The following is a 23052-nucleotide window of genomic DNA, read 5'->3' as shown; positions in this document are numbered from 1 at the left end:
AAAATAGATACCGGGCGGTAGTTAAACGACAATTTGACTTTGAAGGACAAAATGTTGCAGCTTTTTAGCCAGCGTGTCAGTTTCAAAGTCAATAGCAACTACCCAAACAAACTGAATGAAATAAAAACACAGGGAGACCCTTTTTATTTATTTTTTATTTTTTTGTTTTTAATCTCAGTTGCATGCAGGTGGCTGCAACGGTTTTTTTTTCTCTCTCACCTTTGTTTTTTTAAGCGGGAAGCATCCTTCTGCATGGTTATTTATTTAATTTTTTTAATCAAATGTTTACATGTTTAAGTTAACAAACTTTATTAATAAACTAATATCATCTTAACCAAAGATTTTTAAAAAAAAACCATTGCAGCCTAAAACTTTTTTTTAAAATCAATTTTGCTATTATAACGTACTCTTTTGCACATGAAGAAAATAAACAAAAATAAACAAATGCCAAAGAATAAAAAAAAATTACGGGCAGATGGAGATTTGAACTCGACTCAATCACGCATCAGGCGAACGAGAGAACCGTTGGACCACGGAATCAGTTGAAAATAATCGGACACTGTAATGTATTAAAGAAGACGCTAGCACGCTTTCACCACAAGCCGGTATGATCGAGCATCGGTTGAAATCTTTCGCGAGCGCTATCTCGTATTTGTCCGCAAAGCATTGGTGCTTAAATGACACCAATGTGTGTCCATGAGGGACATAAATCTACAAACAATATTTTAACAAGATTTATTCAAAATTGACGGTTTTAGAGGAGGGGGATGGGTCCTCCAACTTTTCAGCTCGGAGACACCCATGTAAGTCTTTCCCGGAGTTTCATGAATAACACTTAGCGGACTTATCGAGCGGAAGTGGTTTTACAGGCCGGTAAATGAGTTGCAGCTGTTTCAAGAATACGAGCCCAGGTCTTTTCATGCTAAAATAAAAAAATACCCTTCCCCTACCCTACCTCCCCGGTTTTGTAAAGAAAATCTGGCCTGAAGTCTTTTCATGCGCAAAAAAACCACAAAAACAAAAACATTCTAAGCTTTCTGTCTGTGGCGGTTTGTAATTTGAATAACGACATCCTTGGGTCATTTCGGTCCTGAATTTCCCGACCTGAGCCAGGCAAAGCAGGAAAACAATACAACGTAATTCCTTTCTAAGCTTTCTGTCTCTGACGGATTGCATTTGAATAACGACATCCAATAAAGTCTACCAATTACGTAATTCCTTTTTAAGCTCTCTGTCTCTGACGGATACATATGAATAACGACATCCAATAAAGTCTACCAACAGCTGCGAAAACTTTTATAAGAAACTTGAAACTCATCAAAAGGAATGAGTTGCACCTTGGGTCATTTTGGTCCTGAATTTCCCGACCTGAGCCAGGCAAAGCAGGAAAACAATACAACGTAATTCCTTTCTAAGCTTTCTGTCTCTGACGGATTGCATTTGAATAACGACATCCAATAAAGGCTACCAACTATCAGCTGCTAAGACATTTGTCTCAAAAAAATACGCCGAGACGCGTTAAAGTTCCCCTTGGTTTGTCCCTGTCAAAAAAAATAATTTGGGATTACTGGTAGCTTTTTTGTACTACCACGCATATGTAACGCCATTTTGATCAAGTTGATAGTATTTACAGCTTTCCGGTCATATGTCCGGCTATCACTCACTTTTAGGTGGCAGATGTCCAGATATAACACGTGTTTCAGAATCTCTGTTTTTGGGTGTGTAACTTTCAATAATGAGTGGGATTTAATCTCAAAAAGTATTCTTAAAGTCTAACACATGTTTACTCTCGCACTCCGTGTCTGTAGCTTTAGAAATAAACAAGTCCAGATATAACACATATTTCTTTGCGGCAAATGTCCAGATATCCCCCCCTCAGACACGTATGTGTGTGTGTGTGTGTGTGTGTGTGTGTGTGTGTGTGTGTGTGTGTGTGTGTGTGTGTGATGGAATAATGAATTAAAACCAACAAAACTCGTTTGTTTTCATGTTTCAGAAGGTGAACGGCAGGAGAACTTGAGAGTTTCAATGGCTTCACAAACAGACTTACCGTAGGCTACGATGTCAGGACAAAGAAAAGAAGCGTTATCTCAACGTTGCGGATGCGAACAGAGAAATGACAGAATCAAGACAATCCTACGGAGGTTTACTGGGAAGTGAACAAGAAACATTCTGCCTTTGGTCATCATGTCTCGAGTGTGAAATTTAGAACGCTGTACAAATAAAATAAACCAGTGAGCAACTGAAAACAAAGCGTACGTTTCTGTAATGCTTCGATAATGAGTCGTTGCTGTTTGGAGGCTTTACATTTGTTTTGTTTTTAATCTATATTACTGTATTGTTGTTGTGCCCGCTATAACTGCGTTGATGACGATATTCTGTCAAAACCACTGCCTTTACTTGCCAGATAAGTTACACGACAAATGTGATTAGCATTTCAATTGCATTTTACTGATGAATTTGATAATTACGCATATATATGCATATTGCTAATGTACAGCTTGACAGCATTGCCCTTTGCTTTATTTGCGCACGTCTTGCCGCCAGCATGTGTTGAAAAGTCCATTGATGTGCTGTGTTTTGTCATTGTTATTACATTCACAGTAAAAATGACAAAACAAAGCATATTTATAGACTTTCAACAACCATCTATGGGCTAACAAGACTGTGCAGGTAGAGTACATGAATAGAGCCGCCATGCTACCAGAATCAGTGGTATTGGTATATTTACTGCAACTTATTGGCATTTTGCTGGTAATGGTAATGACAGAAATATGGCATTATGCCGGGCCACAACTGGCCCGGTAATTTCAGCAGGTAAAGGGCCATTAACGGAAAATATATGGAAAACAGTTTTTTTTATATAAAACTAAAAACCTGCAAAATGCTGGCGAAATACTGGCAAAATGCTGGCAAAATGCTGGGTTTTTTATGGCAAGCCATCAATAAGCCATCAAATAAATGATGGGATTTTGCTGGCAAAATGATGGCAAAATGATGGCAAGCCATCAAAAAGCCATCAAATACATGATGGGTTTTTGCTGGAAAATTGCTGGCAAATTGCTGGCAAAATGATGGCAAGCCATCAAAAAGCCAGCAAATAAATGATGGGTTTTTGCTGGCAAAGTGCTGGCTTGCCAGTGATGGCCCATCAATTTGCCAATGTGCATACGGGTAATATGCCAGCATTGGGCCATCAATGGGCCTTTGATGGCAGTAGTTCTGGCAACTGGCATTGCCATCAAAACGCCAGCAATGGCCCAGTTCTGGCATGTTTATTGGGGTCTTGCAAATTCAGGTCTGCTTGCATTTGTAACTTTTCTGAGAGTTCTCGGTCGTTCACACCAAGGACGAACCTGTCGCGAATGGCTTCGTCGCGGTTATGAAAATCTGCGTGCTCAGAAAGTTCGTACAGGGCTCTGACGTAAGGTTCGATTTGCTCGCCGCTGTGTTGGCTTCTGGTGTTGAAGACGGCTCGAACGTGTATGACGTTCTTTTGTGGAACGAAGTGCGTGTCAAATAACTTCAGTACGTCCTCCAGTTTTGCTTCGTCATTGTCCTCGTCATATTCGAACTGTTCGTAGATCTGTTCGGCTTGTATGCCCATAGCATAGATTAAGGAACTGACCTGGACTGAAAATTGTTCTTTGTCTAGTTTAGAAGCAACCCTGTAGCGTTCGAAACGCTTACGCCACGTGAGCCACTGGTCGGGCCTCCCAAAGTCGAGTGGTTCAGGCAGTTTGAATGGCATGCTCTTCTTCTTCCGTACGACTATGCTCGACTATTTCAAAACTCACGGTTGGGTAAAGAATCCCCCCGCTGCCACCATGTCGTGTTCCGAGCGTACATAAACAACACTCACATCAGGTACGTTCATGTAGTTTACTTGTCTAGCAAACTGTTACAGATGACAACAATACAAGGTCGATGCGGTAAGCCATGCCTCATCAGTGTCCCGCGTGCATGCCAGAGAGCGAAGCGAGTCGTGGGCGGAAAGGCACCGTTGCACATGCGCGTCCCATCACATGACCGACCGAGTTCGACGGACACGACCCGAGAGGTACCGAATACCGTCACACTGGGTGATGGCTTGTTTTAGTTCAGGGATGGTCTGAGGATTATCCTGGTACACATTGTCCTTCAGATAGTCCCTAACTGCAGCAACGTTCTCTTTTAACCCATATAACCTTGCATAATTTTGTCAATTTTAATGCCTCAGACCATCCCTGAACTAAAACAAGCCATCACCCAGAAGATCAGGGCCATCCCAAAGGAAGAATGTGTTCGGGTCATTGACAACTTCGCTCGCCGTGCTCAAATATGCCTCCAGCGCAACGGTGGCTATCTGGAGCATGTTTTATGAACTGCTGTATTACTACTGTGGATGTAGTATTACATTGTAGGCATGTTGTTTTTACATTTAGTCAAGTTTTGACTAAATGTTTTAACGTAGAGGGGGGAATCGAGACGAGGGTGTGGTGTATGTGTGTGTGTGTGTCTGTGCGTGTGTGCGTGTGTGTGTGTGTGTGTGTGTGTGTGTGTGTGTGTGTGTGTGTGTGTGTGTAGAGCGATGCAGACTAAACTACTGGACCGATTTTTATGAAATTTTACATGAGAGTTCCTGGGTATGATATCCCAATACGTTTTTTTCATTTTTTTGATAAATGTCTTTGATGACGTCATATCCGGCTTTTCGTGAAAGTTGAGGCGGCACTGTCACGCCCTCATTTTTCAACCAAATTGGTTGAAATTTTGGTCAAGTAATCTTCGACGAAGCCCGAACTTCGGTATTGCATTTCAGCTTGGTGGCTTAAAAATTAATTAATGACTTTGGTCATTAAAAATCGGAAAATTGTAAAAAAAATATTTTTTTTATAAAACGATCCAAATTTACGTTCATCTTATTCTCCATCATTTGCTGATTCCAAAAACATATAAATATGTTATATTTGGATTAAAAACAAGCTCTGAAAATTAAATATATAAAAATTATTACCAAAATTAAATTGTCGAAATCAATTTAAAAACACTTTCATCTTATTTCTTGTCGGTTCCTAATTCCAAAAACATATAGATATGATATGTTTGGATTAAAAACACGCTCAGAAAGTTAAAACGAAGAGAGGTACAGAAAAGCGTGCTATCCTTCTCAGCGCAACTACTACCCCGCTCTTCTTGTCAATTTCACTGCCTTTGCCGTGAGCGGTGGTCTGACGATGCTACGAGTATACGGTCTTGCTGCGTTGCATTGCGTTCAGTTTCATTCTGTGAGTTCGACAGCTACTTGACTAAATGTTGTATTTTCGCCTTGCTCGACTTGTTTAGAATTGTTAACATCTCAGCTTTCCATTTCAGTTTAGTTTTTGTAAATATGTTGATTGGTTCATGAAATAAAGCTGTTTGAATGGGTTAAAAGTTTTGTGAGACACCCTGTATCATAGCTTTTTTTTAATGTGTGTATGTGCATAAGATTCTTTAATTGTTCACAGGGTCATTTCCGAAATACAGCGATCTTTGTTATCAAAAACAAAACAAAAATCGTCCACTTGACCAAAACCTACGTCATTAGGAGTGGCGTAGCAGCACATATTTGCAAGATAGCCATACAGATTAAACTCATCTGAAAATAACAATGATTGGACTTTCTTCTTGTATGTAGAAATTGCCGTGTTGTGCATACTATGCTTTCTTTGTCGATTGTTATTAAATTGGTGCCTCTCATTTTTTTCGGGTCGATTTTAGGGGGTACTTTCATTTCAGTGACAGTGACATTGCCCTTTGACCAAAAAGAGTGTGCTAGATAGCCAAGATAAATACCTTAAACGGCATAGAAAGTTTGAATAAAATGACACGAGCATGACTTGAGGTCCCGCAGTGGGGCACTGCGGTTATGAAATTAAAGGCCCCTCCTGTTTTTGGAACCGCAGGAGCTTTCTAGTTTGCTGTTAGGTAGATTTTTGGTTCCTCTTTCCTGTCATGCTCTCTTTTTCTTCATGAATTCTTTTCTTTTTTCTGCCTTCTTGCTCATTCACCTGTATTTTTTCCAAAAAATCTCTTCTCTTGCCGCTTGTCTCGCGATTCATGTATAGTTTAATCTGTTAGTGTTCTGATGTAAGTCCAGCAGTAGATAGGTTAAGCCTATTTTAACATACTGGAAACTGGTAATCTTCCAGTAGGTATTAATTTAGTTTTACTAAAGCCTGCTGGGACACAAGTAATGGGTTAGTGCATTTGTAAACAGGAATCGCTTGACAAGTGGCCCCCTTCATCCCCCCCTTCCTCGTCCTGATATGGCTCTGCGTAGTCGGCTGGACGTTAAGCAACAAATAAACAAACAAACAAAATGACTTGAGGGAGAGAGACTGAGACTGAACTTTATTTTGCAAGGATAAAGATTTAAGGCTGTGCCTTTTCTTACAATCTGTCCTTGGGACAATACACATACAAACAGACAAACAAAACACTAACAATTTAAACAACAAAATTATTAAAAAAAGAAACACTATAGAAGTTCAAATCCAAACACCAATATACACATGTTTGAGATTTTGAGATGCTGCTGCTGCTGCTGCTGCTGATGATGATGATGATGATGATGATACAGTCATTTCACCCAAAAGTACATAATAACGGGGGGGGGGGGGGGGGGGCGGGAGGTGATCGGAAAGAGAGAGAGAGAGAGAGAGAGAGAGAACAAGAACAAGAACAAATCTTTAATTGTCTAAGGCCACAGCCCCTTACAATAGTGGTTAAAATAACAGCAATAGTATCTGCACAGTTATAAATTATAGACACGCATAAAATTCAACAAATACATTAAGACCCTGATGACATGTCACTAAACCTGATTTATAAGGGTTCGTCTCTTCTGTAACATGAAGAACACAAATCTGCTGAAGCTGTTCATCACATTATCCTCATTACTGCCACAGAAATACACAAGTTGTTGTTGCAGCGTCTTAGAGTTCGAGATTTTCAAATACTTTGCTCGAAGGTCTTGATAAAAAGGACATAAAAATACAACATGGTGTTCATCTTCTTCATCAGCTGTACAGAGAGGACAGTTTCTTGTCGTTTGGTTTCGTGCGTACCGAAACTTGTGAGCGTTGATTTCGGATACTCCTGCGCGGAAACGAGTAAGAGCAACTCTGTACTTAATATCTTCGATTAATTCAATGTATTTCTCTTTTTCCAAGCATGTTTTGTAAAAATTATAAATGTCGAAACGTTCACTGCATTCTAAAAAGGAGAACCATTCTTGACAAAAACAATCTTGTAAACGTCTTTTAAACTCTTGTAAGAAACACTTCTCATTCCCAACCATTCCGTACATCCACACAGCAGCAAAACCATTACAACATAAAAGACTGCACATGTGAGACCCAATTTGTGTGGCCCTTCGATGCCAAATTACATAAAGCTTTATATGCAATCTTGGAATATCTTGAATCAGGTTGCTTCAGCAGTGTAAACCAGTATTTCACACATCTGACGGCAGAGTTAATATACAGCGGATGTCTTCCCAATTCACCATACACAATGTTGTTTGGAGTTCGAATTGTCACTTTCAGAAACTTTTTACACGCAAACAGGTGGACCCTTTCCACAGAGTCATACTTTCCATATCCCCATAGCTCTAAACCATACAAGAGCATAGGGGCGATCCGTGCGTCAAACAGTTTGAAAAACACCTTTGCCGAATGGCAGCCAAGTCTGTTCAGTAATCTATCGATTTCGATCACTCCCTTTTTCGCCATGGTTAATAATAATAATAATAAATGAGCATTTATATAGCGCAACATCATAACTTTACAATTATGCTCTTTGCGCTTGACACATTTAAAATTTAAAACACAGTTATACAAGCATTTACATCTACATTCATAGTCAACAACGCTTAATTAAAAGCATGTTGTTTAACGATTTTACTGAAAGTCAAGCTTGAGTGAATCTTGCTTAAGGTTTTTCTGTGTATTCACATGACTAACCCCAGCTTAATTAGTTTGGACAACACTTTGGACGAAATTATTGCTGCTGCAGAAACATTTAATTGGCAAGTCTGTGGCAGTCATCGTCTCTCTGACCCCCCCCCCCCCCCCCTCCCCTGAATACCCACCTTACCGACTCATATCTCCCCGATCATTCTTTTGTTATATTTTGTTTCTCCTTTTTTTTGTAAAAAAATGTATCTTGTCTGTTTACATTTCTAATAAGGGTATGAGCAATTCTCTGACCTTGACATCACGTGAAATAATATTTCCTATCTAGATGTACATATTTATAACCACACTTAATATAAGCTTAATGGGGCGGGGATATAGCTCAGTTGGTAGCGCGCTGGATTTGTATTCAGTTGGCCGCTTGTCAGCGCGAGTTCGATCCCAGGTTCGGCGGAAATTTATTTCACAGAGTCAACTTTGTGTGCAGACTCTCTTCGGTGTCCGAACCACCCCCCGTGTATACTACATTGGGTGTGCACGTTAAAGATCCCACGATTGACAAAAGGGTCTTTCCTGGCAAAATTGCTTAGGCACAGTTAATAATTGTCTACCATACCCGTGTGACTTGGAATAAGGCCGTGAAAGGTAAATATGCGCCGACATGGCTGCAATCTACTGGCCGTATAAAATTTCATCTCACACGGCATCACTGCAGAGCGCCTAGAACTGTACCCACGGAATATGCGCGATATAAGCCTCATTGATTGATTGATTGATTGATTGATTGATTGATAAGCTTAGCTTGTTGTGTGGTCACAAATGTCTGTTTCGCATATATATGCCACCCTGTATTTCTTTAATAAAATCTTGTTTAACAAAAAAATTTAAAAGCATACATCATCAAACATACATTACAAAAGATTCTTCTGGTTGTCTTTGTTTCCACTGCAATGTTCCAGCTCAGTTGGGTGGAAAGGGTTACACCGAGATATTTAAACGAGTTCACAATTTCAAGACGATCCATTCCGTAGAACCACTTCTCTTTCTGTGCAATGTGCCCGCCCTTTCTAAAAACCATGACCTTAGTCTTTGTCAAGTTCACGTTCAGACACAGTTTATCTGCAGAGCAGCGCAGGATATTAAGCTGGTTTTGTAGGCCTACTACAGTGCTGGATAACAGAGCAATGTCGTCAGCAAAAAGCATTACAAACAGTTCTAACTCAGACGGAGATAAACGTATCCCATGTCTGCCTCGTTGTATGACATCCTGCGCCAGTTCGTTGATCAGAAACGAGAAAATTGTCGGTGAGGCTACACAACCTTGTTTAAGGCCTTGCATACATTCAAAGAAATCAGTGTATTCGTTTCCGCACCGCACGCATGCTTTCACATTTTCATACATGCTCTTTAACACCTTGAACATATTGCCTTGTATGCCTAATCGAAAAAGCACTCACCAGTTAGAACTGTTTGTAATGCTTTTTGCTGACGACATTGCTCTGTTATCCAGCACTGTAGTAGGCCTACAAAACCAGCTTAATGTCCTGCACTTCTACTTAATTTTCTGACCACACAGACAGGCGGTCGTTCAGAACAGACATAAACATTTTGCTCATCGTACTGGTGAGGGAAATTCCTCTGTAATTATCAGGGTTTTCACAGTCTCCTTTTTTATGTAACGGCACAATAATGGCCTTGGACCACTCTCTTGGGTACACCCCCTTTCTCGAGAATGTTGTTGAACAATTTAACTAAAAAAGGTAAAATAAGACTTTCAGACACTTTCAACATTTCCTTCAACACACCAACAAACCCTGCCGCTTTACCATTTTTCAAATTTCTGATTGTTTTACTAATTTCAATTTCAGTTATTTCACTGTCAAGAATTTCGTCACTGATACCTGTATCAGGCAACTGATCGTCTTCGGGTTCACCTTCAACTGTATCGGTGTTTAAAACGTCCTTAAAATGTTCGTACCATGCCTCTTTTGGTACGGAGTTGGAGTGCACCTCTTTTCTATTACATTTCCTTATTTCCTTCCAAAATTCCGTTGGTTTATCAGCAGAGAGCAATAAGTTATGAACTTGTTTTAACCTGTACTCTGTTCGCTTTGTTCGAAGAAGATCTTTATACTCCTTCCTGACTTCAGCGTACTTTTGCTTTGCTATCTCTTTTTCTTCTTTATCTTCTGTTTTAATTCTTTGGTAACTTCTCAGCAACCGTCTCGCGGATCGCTTCTTTTTCAAACATTCAATATCAAACCATGAGGACGCACTTCTACCTTCAGCGTCACCTCCGACTTTTTTGGTCATGCACTTTGCCGACTGTAACATTGCTTTGTTAAAAATCTCCAGCCCCTCGTCCATGTCTGCGCTGATGATGTCGCACGCTTCCTTTAACTTAGCTTTAAAATCGTCTGATTTAACACTTTCAATAAAATCATTCTTTTTTGCATCGTTCCACACAACTTTTGAGACACGTGCTTGTTTAGGGGGCTGGCGCTGATTCACTTTCAACCCAAGCGCAAAGGTCACAGGCATACGCATTGATTCAATTCTGTCGCCAATGGTTAAATCGTGGATGTTATTGGCTAGGTCAACAGAGGCTAAACAATAATCCACCACACTGTTACCACTATGGGAGATATAAGTAAACTTGTACGAGTTTTCCGCATTGCAAACACCATTCAAGATTTTGAGATCAAAGCATACACATAGATCGATAAGCTTTGTACCCAACCCAGTTTAGTGTATAGTCTTCAGGGGCGGATCAGTTGCTTTGTAAGGGGGGGGGCACTTTGAATCGAAAGTGAATGTGATGGGCGCGAAGCGCCCGAATTTGCTAGGGGGGTCCGGGGGCATGCCCCCCCGGAAATTTTTTTTGCCCAAAGAAGCAAAATGGTGCCATCTGGTGCCATTTGAACTTAGAAATGGTCATAGATTCAGCATAGAAAAATCTTTTTTTTTTCTTCTTCTTTTTTTTTTTTTTTTTTTCGGGGGGGGGGCACGTGCCCCCTGTGCCCCCCCCCCTCGTCCGCCCCTGGTCTTCAGTCATTCTACCATGTGAAATCGTGTCATGGTCATGACCTTGCGAGTCTTGATCAAGGAGGTCAAAAATGTTCTGCCTGGTAGTCTAATGTTCTAGAATTAAAATCACCGCACAAGAGCGTGTGGCAATCACTTGTCATTTCTAAAACATCACTTAAACATAGCTCCACTTCATTTAGATGGCACGAGGAGTCTGTCTTTTGGTAACTTTAAGGGCTCCCACATGGTGGCACATACACTGGCACGAACACAATATCTCGATCACCACCACACACATGTTTTGACAGTTTCAAGACTAGCATATGATCATGTGAGGAGTCAACCAATTCAACGTGCTTTGCTATGTTTTTCTTACACATCACGACAATACCCCCTGACCTGCGACCCTGATGTGAGAGCTTGATAGCTGGAGACACAAATTTTACGTACTTTTTAAAGGGTAGGGACAGATCAAAGGAGTCATCAATAAACGTCTCAATAAAACATACAATATCAAACTTTCCAACATAGGCAGAAAAATCTGTATCACCAAGCTGAGAGCCGGCAAGACCTCCCACACCAAAAAAGACACTGCTTTACCTACACTAAATGTATCACTAGCTTGACAGGAACGCTGATCATGAAACCTTCACCTGCACTCGTCTGATTTTGAACTCATGCTTGTATCAGTGTTAGTCCCCCTTGTGTTGTCTTTACTCTCACGTCTAGCGTTAATACATTCACCACTCATTTGCACATACCTGTCGTCAGTTGTCTGTCCATTAAAACACTGTGCAGAAATTAAAGCCGGGTTGGGGCCGGCCGTATCCCTATCTCCACGAAACAGTAGGTCGACCCCTACCTCCGCCCGTCCCTCTGGACGCTGCATGTGACCGTGTTTCACGATCACGAGAAGTTAAATGTCCACTAAAATGTCAAAGGGAACACCATTTCTGAACAACACAACGGTTTGCGCTCGCCTCTCGCAGTCGTTCAGGTGAAACCAAATCGGCGTGCCTGATACAGCAGATATTTGAACACTTCCACGTCACACTGAAACACTGAGCTACAGTTTAGTAACGTGATATGTTTTCAATTGTTCGTTCACTTATATTGCTTTCAGATTTAACACACCAAGATGAATGAAACAGTGGCACGGTTTTCGTTGCGAAAATGTGCAATGGCAGTGCTACGCGATCGAAGTGTGTATTATGTACACGCGGTGTTCCTCCGGAAAAGACCGAAGCGACATGTGACGTCAGTCGTTCAGTGGGGCGTTTAGGAATCACAAATTCGCTAGACACACAATTATATAATTAAAAAATGAAAATTAAAAAGTTAAAAAGTTAACCAACAAAAGGAGGTCGGAAAACGTGATAATAAAGATGACGATGATGATGACGATGATGATGATGATAATGATGATGATGATGAAGATGAGGCATGAAGAGCATACATATGTGGTTATTCATAAAATCAAATGCATACTATGCAAGTAATTATAAGTACAAGCTGGTAGCAATCGAACATGTAGCAATAGTGTAACAAAAATATGTTCAGAATATACAATGCACAGCATATCTTTGACGTAATACTAAGTGTGGTAAGTCAAAAGGCGTTAAACTACTCAGACATTAAGTGGTTTTTAACACATTTTTTAAAACTTTTTAATGACTTTAAGTGCTTAAAGGATGATGGAAGTGAATTCCAAACTGAAGTACCCGAAAAAGCAAGACTGGTCTTATACAGGTCAATTCGTGGAATTGGTGGGATCAAGTTGACCGACCCATATCTGTGGGTAGCTTTATTAAACAGGGCCGGACCCAGGGGGGGGTTCCAGGGGTTCCGGAACCCCACCCCTGGAAAAAGCATGTACCTTGCTTTGAGTGTTTGGTTTTTTTTACTAGTTTTAGCACCAAAACAATGCTGCTCTTAACCCTCAAAACAAGGCCCAGAATGCACCAGATTGCACAGATTTTAACCGTTTTTCACAAATTTTCCGGGGGAGCATGCCCCCGGACCCCCCTAGTTTGCGCGCCTGCTTCGCCACTTCGCTGATTTGCCCCCCCAAAAAAGGAGGAACCCCCCCCTTACAACTCATTTGGTCCGGCCCTGTTAAATAATGATGTAATGTAAATCGGCACTTTACCGTAATACAATTTATGCATGAAAATGGCTTTGTTTAACTTGAGATGCTTTTCCAGTGGAAGAAAGTTAAGCATTTTTAATTTCATATCTGTTGAGGCATTATCCTTTACGAGGAGTTTGGCCGAGCGGCGATAGAGAGAGTCTAACTTTTTCAAGTGGACATCACTGCTGCCATCCCAGAGCGTCGAAACATAATTAATGTGAGGCATTACATGAGCATGGTGGAACATTTCCAGAGTCCTTCTGTCGGTATATTGCTTTAACTTGGATAGGAGGAAAACGTTCTTGGCTACTTTCTTGCAAATATGCTGTAATTGTGCCTGCCACTTGAATTCACAATCAAGAATTACCCCTAAAACGCGATGCTGTTGAACTTGTTCAATTGATTGCGTACCAATAGTAAGATTTAGTTTGAGTGGAGAAATCTGATGTTTTTGTCTGGTTGCAATTACCATACTTTTAGTTTTTATTGGATGGACAAGCATAGCATTAGCACTACACCAGTTATTTACATCGTTTAAAGCTGTTTTAATGGAGGACTCTATTACTGGAACAGACTTTCCACTTGAATGAAGAGAAGAATCGTCAGCAACAAAATCACTTCTTACATTACTATCAGAAATGTGCAGTGGCAGATCATTGATATACAGACAGAACAAGATCGGCCCAAGAGAGAGAGAGAGAGAGAGAGAGAGAGAGAGAGAGAGAGAGAGAGAGAGAGAATCATCGAACCAGGGCCGGACTACCGGGGGGGTTATGGGGGTTGCACAACCCCCCCCCCCCCCCCCCTAGCCTGAACATGTACCTTACTTATTTAAACTTTTTTTTATTATTGCTTATTTTATGCCGTTTAATGCAAGGAGCGACCATTTTCCTATCTCAGAATATGACCTACCCATCAGCTTCAGGGGGCTTCGCCCCCTGCCCCCCACAAGTGGCTCTGACCCTTGACCCCCGCCCAGGGGCGGACGAGGGTGGGGGGGGGGTTCTAGGGTTTCCGGACCCATCTTATAAATATAAAAATATAAAAATATTGAATGAGGTATGCATTTCTTTATTTTACATTGAGTTTCAATTTTCAATTTTCAATTTATAATCAGTGACAAAATCTGCTGCCTGAAACTGGTAATGATCATCCTCAGAATGCACCAGATTGCACCATTTTGCATCCTTTTTTCAAAATTTTCCGGGGGGGCATGCCCCCGGACCCTCCTAGCAAGCTAGGCGCTTCGCGCCGTCGGCTCGGCGCTTCGCGCCTTCACACCCATATCTTCACAATATACTTTTGAACCCCCCCCCCCATACAATGAACTGATCTGCCCCTGCCGCCAGGGGGGATATCCCCCTGGACCACCTCTAGCAACACCCCCCTCCTCTTAGCCTAGTCCGGCCCTGCGAACCGTTGGGTGCACCTGTTGGGTTGAAAAGTTCTGGAGGTTATGGTTTGTTCGTTACTTCCTATTGCTGAATGCCGTATGAGGTCAAGTGACGTACTTGTAAATACATCTATCATAGTTTCTCACACACCGAAGGACACATATATTGGACAGGAGAGAACTTTGATCATGGAACAGTTGCTAGCATCTGTTGGGTTGAAAAGTTGTGGAGATTATGGATTCACTTTATATTGCACCTCCGTGCAAATCATGACATGCAGAGATAATCCCCCCCCCCTCCCCCCTCTGCCCTGACCAAGTACCACGGGTAAAAAAGGTTAAAAAAAATTGCCTTCAAGACGCATGACAAATACTCCCATAACACGCCAGATTGCACATTATTTTAAGCTAAATTTCAACAACAAAAACTAGGTGGTTCCTCCTGTACCCCTACCACAATTGGGACCCCCCCCCTACCCTACTTAGGTCCGGCCTAGAAGACACACATACAGAACAAGAGAGAGAGAGAGAAGGGGAGAGAGAGGGGGGGAAGAGAGAGAGAGAGGGAGAGAGAGAGATGATGATGATAACGATGGAACTTTATTTTTCAAGGATGGCGACGCCTTTTCTTACAACTGGTCCTTACTTCTAATACAAATGTCTAATAAATGATAAACAAGTAAAGCAACATGACAAATAAACAAATTAAACGAACGACCCAGCAAACAATCGACAAGTAAGCAAACAAGCAAATAAACACAAACAACAAAATGACAAAGTAAGCAACATACAAATCAAAAGCGAAACATGCAACATGTTAATTGAGGTTACACATGTAAAGTGATCGACGGTAAAATTCACACAGTACCAACGTTTACACTAAAAAAGAGAGAGAGAGAGAGAGAGAGAGAGAGAGAGAGAGAGACAGAGACAGAGAGACAGAGACAGAGACAGACAGACAGAGAGGAGTATCATTCTGCCATTCCGCGTTCTGAAGTATAGCAGCCTATTCTGTAAAACAAATATAAGCCCACGGGAGGTCAAAGCAACTTCCTGATGTTTGGAGCTCGAGTTTGATGAAAACAGTTTTCAAGAGGCCACGAAGAGTGCTGGATAAATTTGCATTGTCACGCTCTCACTCGCTCCTACGCGACCCCAACTCACCCCACTTCCAGTCTCTTTTTTTTTTATATAAAGAAAATTGATTTAAACCTTGGTGAAACATTCTTTGACTCAGTCCGGACTATATGGATTGTATTTCCGCTTGGAAGCTTACAAAATAAAAAATGAGTTTGTTAATTTAGTGATATATCCTAGCAAGGAAACTGTCTCTAATCGCCCTAGGAGCTATATAGTTCAGGTTGGGGTTTTTAGTTATGTGCCCACACACCATACCAGGAATACCTTGAAATAAACGTTTGTGCGCCGAGTTACTCAAATTAAAAACGGCTGTGTTTTGATTTGGAATCCCAAACTGTACTTTTTATATTTAGTCAAGTTTTGACTAAATATTTTAACATCGAGGGGGAATCGAAACGAGGGTCGTGGTGTATGTGCGTGCGTGCGTGTGTGTGTGTGTGTGTAGAGCGATTCAGACTAAACTACTGGACCGATCTTTATGAAATTTGAGAGTTCCTGGGTATGAAATCCCCGAACATTTTTTTCATTTTTTTGATAAATGTCTGATGGCGTCATATCCGGCTTTTCGTGAAAGTTGAGGCGGCACTGTCACGCTCTCATTTTTCAACCAAATTGGTTGAAATTTTGGTCAAGTAATCTTCGACGAAGCCCGGACTTCGGTATTGCATTTCAGCTTGGTGGCTTAAAAATTAATTAATGACTTTGGTCATTAAAAATCGGAAAATTGTAAAAAAAAAATTAAAATTTATAAAACGATCCAAATTTACGTTTATCTTATTCTCCATCATTTGCTGATTCCAAAAACATATAAATATGTTATATTCGGATTAAAAACAAGCTCTGAAAATTAAATATATAAAAATTATTATTAAAATTAAATTGTCCAAATCAATTTAAAAACACTTTCAGCTTATTCCTTGTCGGTTCCTGATTCCAAAAACATATAGATATGATATGTTTGGATTAAAAACACGCTCAGAAAGTTAAAACAAAGAGAGGTACAGAAAAGCGTGCTATCCTTCTTAGCGCAACTACTACCCCGCTCTTCTTGTCAATTTCACTGCCTTTGCCATGAGCGGTGGACTGACGATGCTACGAGTATACGGTCTTGCTGAAAAATGGCAGCTACTTGACTAAATATTGTATTTTCGCCTTACGCGACTTGTTTTTTTTAAACAGACTGCCAACGTTCCAAAATTCAGAATCAAAAACAAGAAAGGTAGGTTGTTTGAACGTATGTTATTGACAAAACAATATGTTACATTCACAAATATATCGACCCAACGGTCTTTACAGTGCACGGACTATGTCTAAGGCCTAAAAAAAAATAGGTGTGGTTACGGTAACTCGACCTACCCTATTTTTAGGGGCCGACCCTATAACTTTTTATTACATTTGTCACAAAAAAAGAGAAAAAAAAAAGAAAACGCGTGCAGAAAACGCAATGAAAGCAAAAGCGCCCGAGTCGCACACTTATTTCCCTGTCAAGTAGGTTTAATTTGTACACATTAGAAAAAAAGTTTAAAAAATAAGTGATTGCCTACCTTCCTACCCTATTTTGGGGGGCTATGTTACCGTAACCACACCTTTTTTTCTTTTTTTTTTTGCCTAATGAGTAATAATTCGCTTGGGACTTTCCCAACATACGTTCCAACAACCTACCTTTCGAAAGCTGACGAATTTGTCTATCGCGTTCATACCTCCAGCAAATTTCTGCCAATGCTCAGATTTGCCTAAAACTTTCGCAAATTCTGATATAACCATTATTGGCCCTGCATGCAACGTCACGAATTGTTGGCATAACACCCAGAATTAATATGAATATTTTTAAAGTTCTTTTGGAAACGTTAGTGTTACATAACTTTACCTGTACTGCCAATATATTCACACAAAGTTATAATGATCTTTATTCACCTACTGGTCATGTTTTCTGGAAGTTTGAAACGTTTTAATTGAGACATTTAGGATATATTGAACTTTCAGTGGAGGACCCCCTAAAAAATGACCGCAAAACGTGCTCTTTTGGGCTTTTCAAACTGTAATCCCTACCTCATTTGAAAACAGATTGTATCAAGACTAATCAAGTTAGGTGCACAAATGAAACTGTTTTTGAATGGAAATTAAATGGCATTTCCATCGATATGCAGAATTGTTTCTTATCAGCAAATCCTGAATTTTTACAGATTTGAAAATACGGGACTAGGGTTTTTGTCAGGTCGAGCTTGGGGGTACCCTGACTTCGGCGGCGGTCACGTGATACCTAATACAGAAATCTCTAATCCGAATAGTGTGCAAGGTAGCCAAGTGAAGGGTCTTTAATGGCATATAAAGTTTGAATAAAATGACACGTGAATGAATGATTTAGTTGGGGTACAAAAATGGGTGCAATGATTTGTTTGCTCATTTTAGCCTCCTCCGCATCATGTCGGCCCCCTCCACATCATGTTTGCTCCCTCTACCTTATGTCAGCCCTATCTCTATTATGTCGGCCCCCGCGACTTGTTTGTTATATTTACCCGCTCTCTATCACATATGTCCCCTCTCCATTATGTCAGCCCACTCTCCATCATGTTGGTTTTCTCTCCATCATATCGGCTCCCTCTCCATCATGTCGGCTCCCTATCTGTCATATCGGCCCCTTCTCTATCATGTCGGCCCCGTCTCCATCATGTCGGCCCCGTCTCCATTATGTCGGCCCGCTCTCTATCATGTCGGCCCCCTCTCTATCATGTCGGCCCCGTCTCCATCATGTCGGCCCCGTCTCCATTATGTCGGCCCGCTCTCTATCATGTCGGCCCCGTCTCCATTATGTCGGCCCCCTCTCCATCATATCAGCCCCCTCTCTATCATGTCGGCCCGCTCTCTATCATGTCGGCCCCCTCTCCATCATGTCGGCTCCCTCTCTATCATGTCGGCTCCCTCTCCATCATGTCGGCTCCCTATCTGTCATATCGGCCCCTTCTCTATCATGTCGGCCCCGTCTCCATCATGTCGGCCCCGTCTCCATTATGTCGGCCCGCTCTCTATCATGTCGGCCCCCTCTCTATCATGTCGGCCCCGTCTCCATCATGTCGGCCCCGTCTCCATTATGTCGGCCCGCTCTCTATCATGTCGGCCCCGTCTCCATTATGTCGGCCCCCTCTCCATCATATCAGCCCCCTCTCTATCATGTCGGCCCGCTCTCTATCATGTCGGCCCCCTCTCTATCATGTCGGCCCCCTCTCCATCATGTCGGCTCCCTCTCTATCATGTCGGCTCCCTCTCTATCATGTCGGCTCCCTCTCTATCATGTTGGCTTCCTCTCTATCATGACGGTTGAAAACGACGTTAAACACCAAATAAAGAAAGAAAGAAAGAAAAAAGAAAGAAAGACGGCCCCCTCTCCATCATATCAGCCCCCTCTCTATCATGTTGGCTCCCTCTCTATCATGTCGGCTCCCTCTCTATCATGTTGGCTCCCTCTCTATCATGTCGGCTCCCTCTCTATCATGTCGGCTCCCTCTCTATCATGTCGGCTCCCTCTCTATCATGTCGGCTCCCTCTCTATCATGTCGGCTCTCTCTCTATCATGTCGGCTCCCTCTCTATCATGTCGGCTCCCTCTCTATCATGTCGGCTCCCTCTCTATCATGTTGGCTCCCTCTCTATCATGTCGGCTCCCTCTCTATCATGTCGGCTCCCTCTCTATCATGTCGGCTCCCTCTCTATCATGTTGGCTTCCTCTCTATCATGACGGCCCCCTCTCCGTCATATCAGCCCCCTCTCTATCATGTTGGCTCCCTCTCTATCATGTCGGCTCCCTCTCCATTATATCGGCCCATTCTCTATCATGTTGGCTCCCTCTCTATCATGTCGGCTCCCTTTCCATCATGTCGGCCCCCACTCTATCATGTCGGCTCCCTCTCTATCATGTCGGCTCCCTCTCTATCATGTCGGCTCCCTCTCTATCATGTCGGCTCCCTCTCTATCATGTCGGCTCCCTCTCTATCATGTCGGCTCCCTCTCCATTATATCGTCCCCTTCTCTATCATGTTGGCTCCCTCTCTATCATGTCGGCTCCCTTTCCATCATATCGGCCCATTCTCTATCATGTTGGCTCCCTCTCTATCATGTCGGCTCCCTCTCCATTATATCGGCCCATTCTCTATCATGTTGGCTCCCTCTCTATCATGTCGGCTCCCTTTCCATCATGTCGGCCCCCACTCTATCATGTCGGCTCCCTCTCTGTCATGTCGGCTCCCTCTCTATCATGTCGGCTCCCTCTCTGTCATGTCGGCTCCCTCTCCATTATATCGTCCCCTTCTCTATCATTTTTTTTTCTTCTTAACAATAACAGCACTTTATTGTCAATTAAAATATTACATAAAACTGGAAAATTGTCCTGATGGACCCCATGCTGTTAGTCGAATGATAAAGCTGGCAGTTCGCAGCTGACAACAATGTTCACGCAGCGAGAGACAAAACCATAAATTATAAGTGGTTTGCTTTTTTTGCACCTTGCTAATGGTGATGTATCTGGGGACAATGGTAAACGAGAGAAGAATAGAGGCTGTTGGGTAACGGTTGATAATGAGTTTTGGGGAAACAGCAGGCTACTGACCACAGACCAATTAACAACAACAACTTAAAATGTAGTGGTGTGTGACTGAACAAACGTTTCATATTTGTTTCCATTTGGACGGATCGATGTATTTACACAAGTTGTCAACAATAAGCATCCTTCAAAAAAGAAAGAAAGTCTACAGTGGGAAAGTAAATTGGTTGACGAAATTAAACATTTAGAGACAACTTTTAGTGAAAATATTTTTTTTATTTTGGAAAAGAAAAGACAGGAATTAATTGCAATTCGACAAAAGAAAATTGACGGAATGATTATAAGAACCCGTATAAAATGGATTTCGGACGGTGAATATTTTTGTAATTTGAACAAAATTAGACATGCAATAATAAAGGAAGTACAATCATTTTTTTTTAAAATTTTTTAATTTGCCAAACACATCATTGTGGGGCTTTTAATAAAAAAAGTCAAGCATCCGTCTACAACGTATCATCATTCATCCTTCAACATTTTTCACAATACTGAAATATCGCAGCGCTAATTCATATCCTAACATCACATTTATATCAATAGGCCTACCATATCTATACTTACTGATACACATTTTTGAAATGAGCAAAATATGATTAATAATTTTGTTTATGGGGGTTTGCACTTCTGGAGAATAACCAAACAATACATCTTTTTCTGTTAATATAATATTTTCTCCCGTATTAACAAATATACATCTTCTAACATTTTCCCAAAACAATTTCATTTTGCTACATTTCCAAAAGAAGTGTTCAATATAATCCATTTCATTACAAAGACTACATAAACTGTTTTCTTTTAACTTCATTTTATGCAATAAAATATTTGTGGGATAAATATTATGTAAAATGTTCCATTGGAGTAACTTTAATCTTTCTTCGCTTGTACATGCACTTGCCAGGACCCAATACTTTTCGTCAATGCAAAATAATGTTATATTTGTGGGACCAAAATTTTACAGAGCAGAGTTCACTGGCTTTGGATTGCGTTAATATCGCACGAAATTTCTTCGGGGAAGGGTTATTTAGCATGCCCTGAAAACAGGTCGCAGGAGGCTCGTCTCGCAGTGCTCGCGCGCAGAGGGCCGTGTGCAAAGCGTTGTACTCAAACAGCCTTGTGGCACTATATCCGACAATGGCACAAATATGTTCAAATGACACAATATTTTCGTCTATCCATACATCACGTACACAATTCACACCGGCTTCAATCCATTTATCAAAACACAACACATTCTTTCTAAAAATAATATCTGCATTATTCCACAAACATTGATCAAAAATACTTTCTTTTTGAACAGGAAATAAATATCTGTTCTCAATCCATATTTTTAAAACTTGTTGCCTAAATTTTGATTTAACTCTGGTCAGACCAATAAACTGTTTCGGTTTGGCAGTTGATTTAAAGCAACACAGCTGACTTCCAAGAACCTCAAAATAATGTCTTGGAATCAATTGCCAATTTGCAAAATCTGTTTGTTGTAACCTGGCTGCCCAACATAACAAAAAGGATGTCTGCATAAGTAGGTGCAGAGAGTGCCTGCAAAACATATACAAACTGGGATATCAAAAAAGTTTTAATTATACACAATTTACCACTATAATGCTTAAATTCCGTTTTGACCACATTCCAACAAATTCTTTCAATTCTATCAAACCGTACTGACCAATTCTCTTCAATGTCAGAAGCACCGATATCGTTTCTAAATATTATACCCAAAATTTTTAACTGTTTTTTCCATCTTATATTACAGTATTGCTCAAGACTGTTCTTCATGGATCCTAGCCACATTGCCTCTGTTTTATTTTCATTCAGATGTAAATTTGAAATACATGAAAACTGTTTTACGATTAACAGTACTTGTTGGAGATCGTGTTTATTTTTAATGAACATTGTTACGTCGTCTGCATACATTGCCAATTTTAAAATATATTCCAAATTGGTTTTTGAATGAAATGACGGGAATTTTAATCCTTTTATATTCGGGTCACTGCGTATCTTAATGGCTAAAAGTTCAAGGCCAAGGACAAAGGCCATCGGTGAAAAATTACATCCCTGACGAATTCCGGTTAATACGTCGAATTCCTCAGAGATCCATCCCATGTAATTGATGCAACTTGTGGTATTATTCGTTAACATTTTTACAGAATTCAAAAAGTTATCACAGAAACCAAATTTTCTAAATGCCCAAAACATATAATCTTTGGAAATTGACTCAAAAGCACGTGAAAAGTCAAGGGCAAGTAAAATGCCTGGTTCATTTTTCTGATTCATAAAATCTGTTACGTCATCAATCAATCGAATAACATCGCTTGATTTTCTCCCTTTAATAAAACCGACTTGATCTTCTGAAATAATATCAGTAATGACAGATGCGAGACGAATTGCTAAACACTTTGCAAATATTTTATAGTCAGTATTTGTTAGCGAAATTGGTCTCCAATTAATTAGGCTGTCCCGTGGTAAATCTTTTCCTTTGTGGAGTAAGGAAATAACTGCTCTTTTTTGTGTAGTCGACATCTCACCGACTTGAAAGGATGTTTGTAGAGAATTGAAAACCATCGTCTTCAGGCTCGGCCAAAAAAACTTCACGAAACTAGCTGTAAGCCCGTCCAAACCTGGCGATGATCCGTTTCTTAATAACTGTAATGCTCTGCCAATTTCGTCAATAGTAAATTCACGGTCCATGTCAACTTTCTGTTCTTGTGTTAACTGTGGAATATTTCATCCATCAACTTCACGTTCAGCTTTATTTTCGTCAAAATCAATATTTTTTCCAAATACATCGTGGTAAAATTTTGTTTGCTCTTTCATTATTTCTTCTTGTGATGTAA

The 23052-nt window shown here is 40.8% G+C and overlaps 3 protein-coding genes across 5 annotated transcripts in view; all 3 read right to left on the bottom strand.

Moving 5' to 3' along the window:
- Nucleotides 1–23052, bottom strand: part of LOC138970714 (uncharacterized) — a 302337-nt gene that overhangs the window by 158550 nt on the left and 120735 nt on the right. The gene's annotated exons all lie outside the window — the stretch shown is intronic.
- The window catches only part of LOC138970709 (uncharacterized), a 383958-nt gene that overhangs the window by 330499 nt on the left and 30407 nt on the right, over nt 1–23052 (bottom strand). The window lies entirely within an intron of this gene.
- Nucleotides 1–23052, bottom strand: part of LOC138970704 (cell surface hyaluronidase-like) — a 204843-nt gene that overhangs the window by 161767 nt on the left and 20024 nt on the right. For 2 of the 3 annotated variants that reach the window (XM_070343186.1, XM_070343188.1), the window contains exon 1: nt 11729–12244. The exons of the other annotated variant lie outside the window; for it this stretch is intronic. In XM_070343186.1, the coding sequence (XP_070199287.1) occupies nt 11729–11856 (128 nt within the window). In that variant the 5' untranslated portion in view covers nt 11857–12244. Of the gene's footprint in view, nt 1–11728; nt 12245–23052 lie in introns of those variants that run through there. 3 annotated transcript variants of the gene reach the window in all.

This window comes from Littorina saxatilis, linkage group LG7, assembly GCF_037325665.1.
Source record: "Littorina saxatilis isolate snail1 linkage group LG7, US_GU_Lsax_2.0, whole genome shotgun sequence".
NCBI lineage: Eukaryota > Metazoa > Mollusca > Gastropoda > Littorinimorpha > Littorinidae > Littorina > Littorina saxatilis.
The sequence above is the reverse complement of the archived record's forward strand: the minus strand, read 5'-3'. Positions and strand labels throughout refer to the sequence as shown.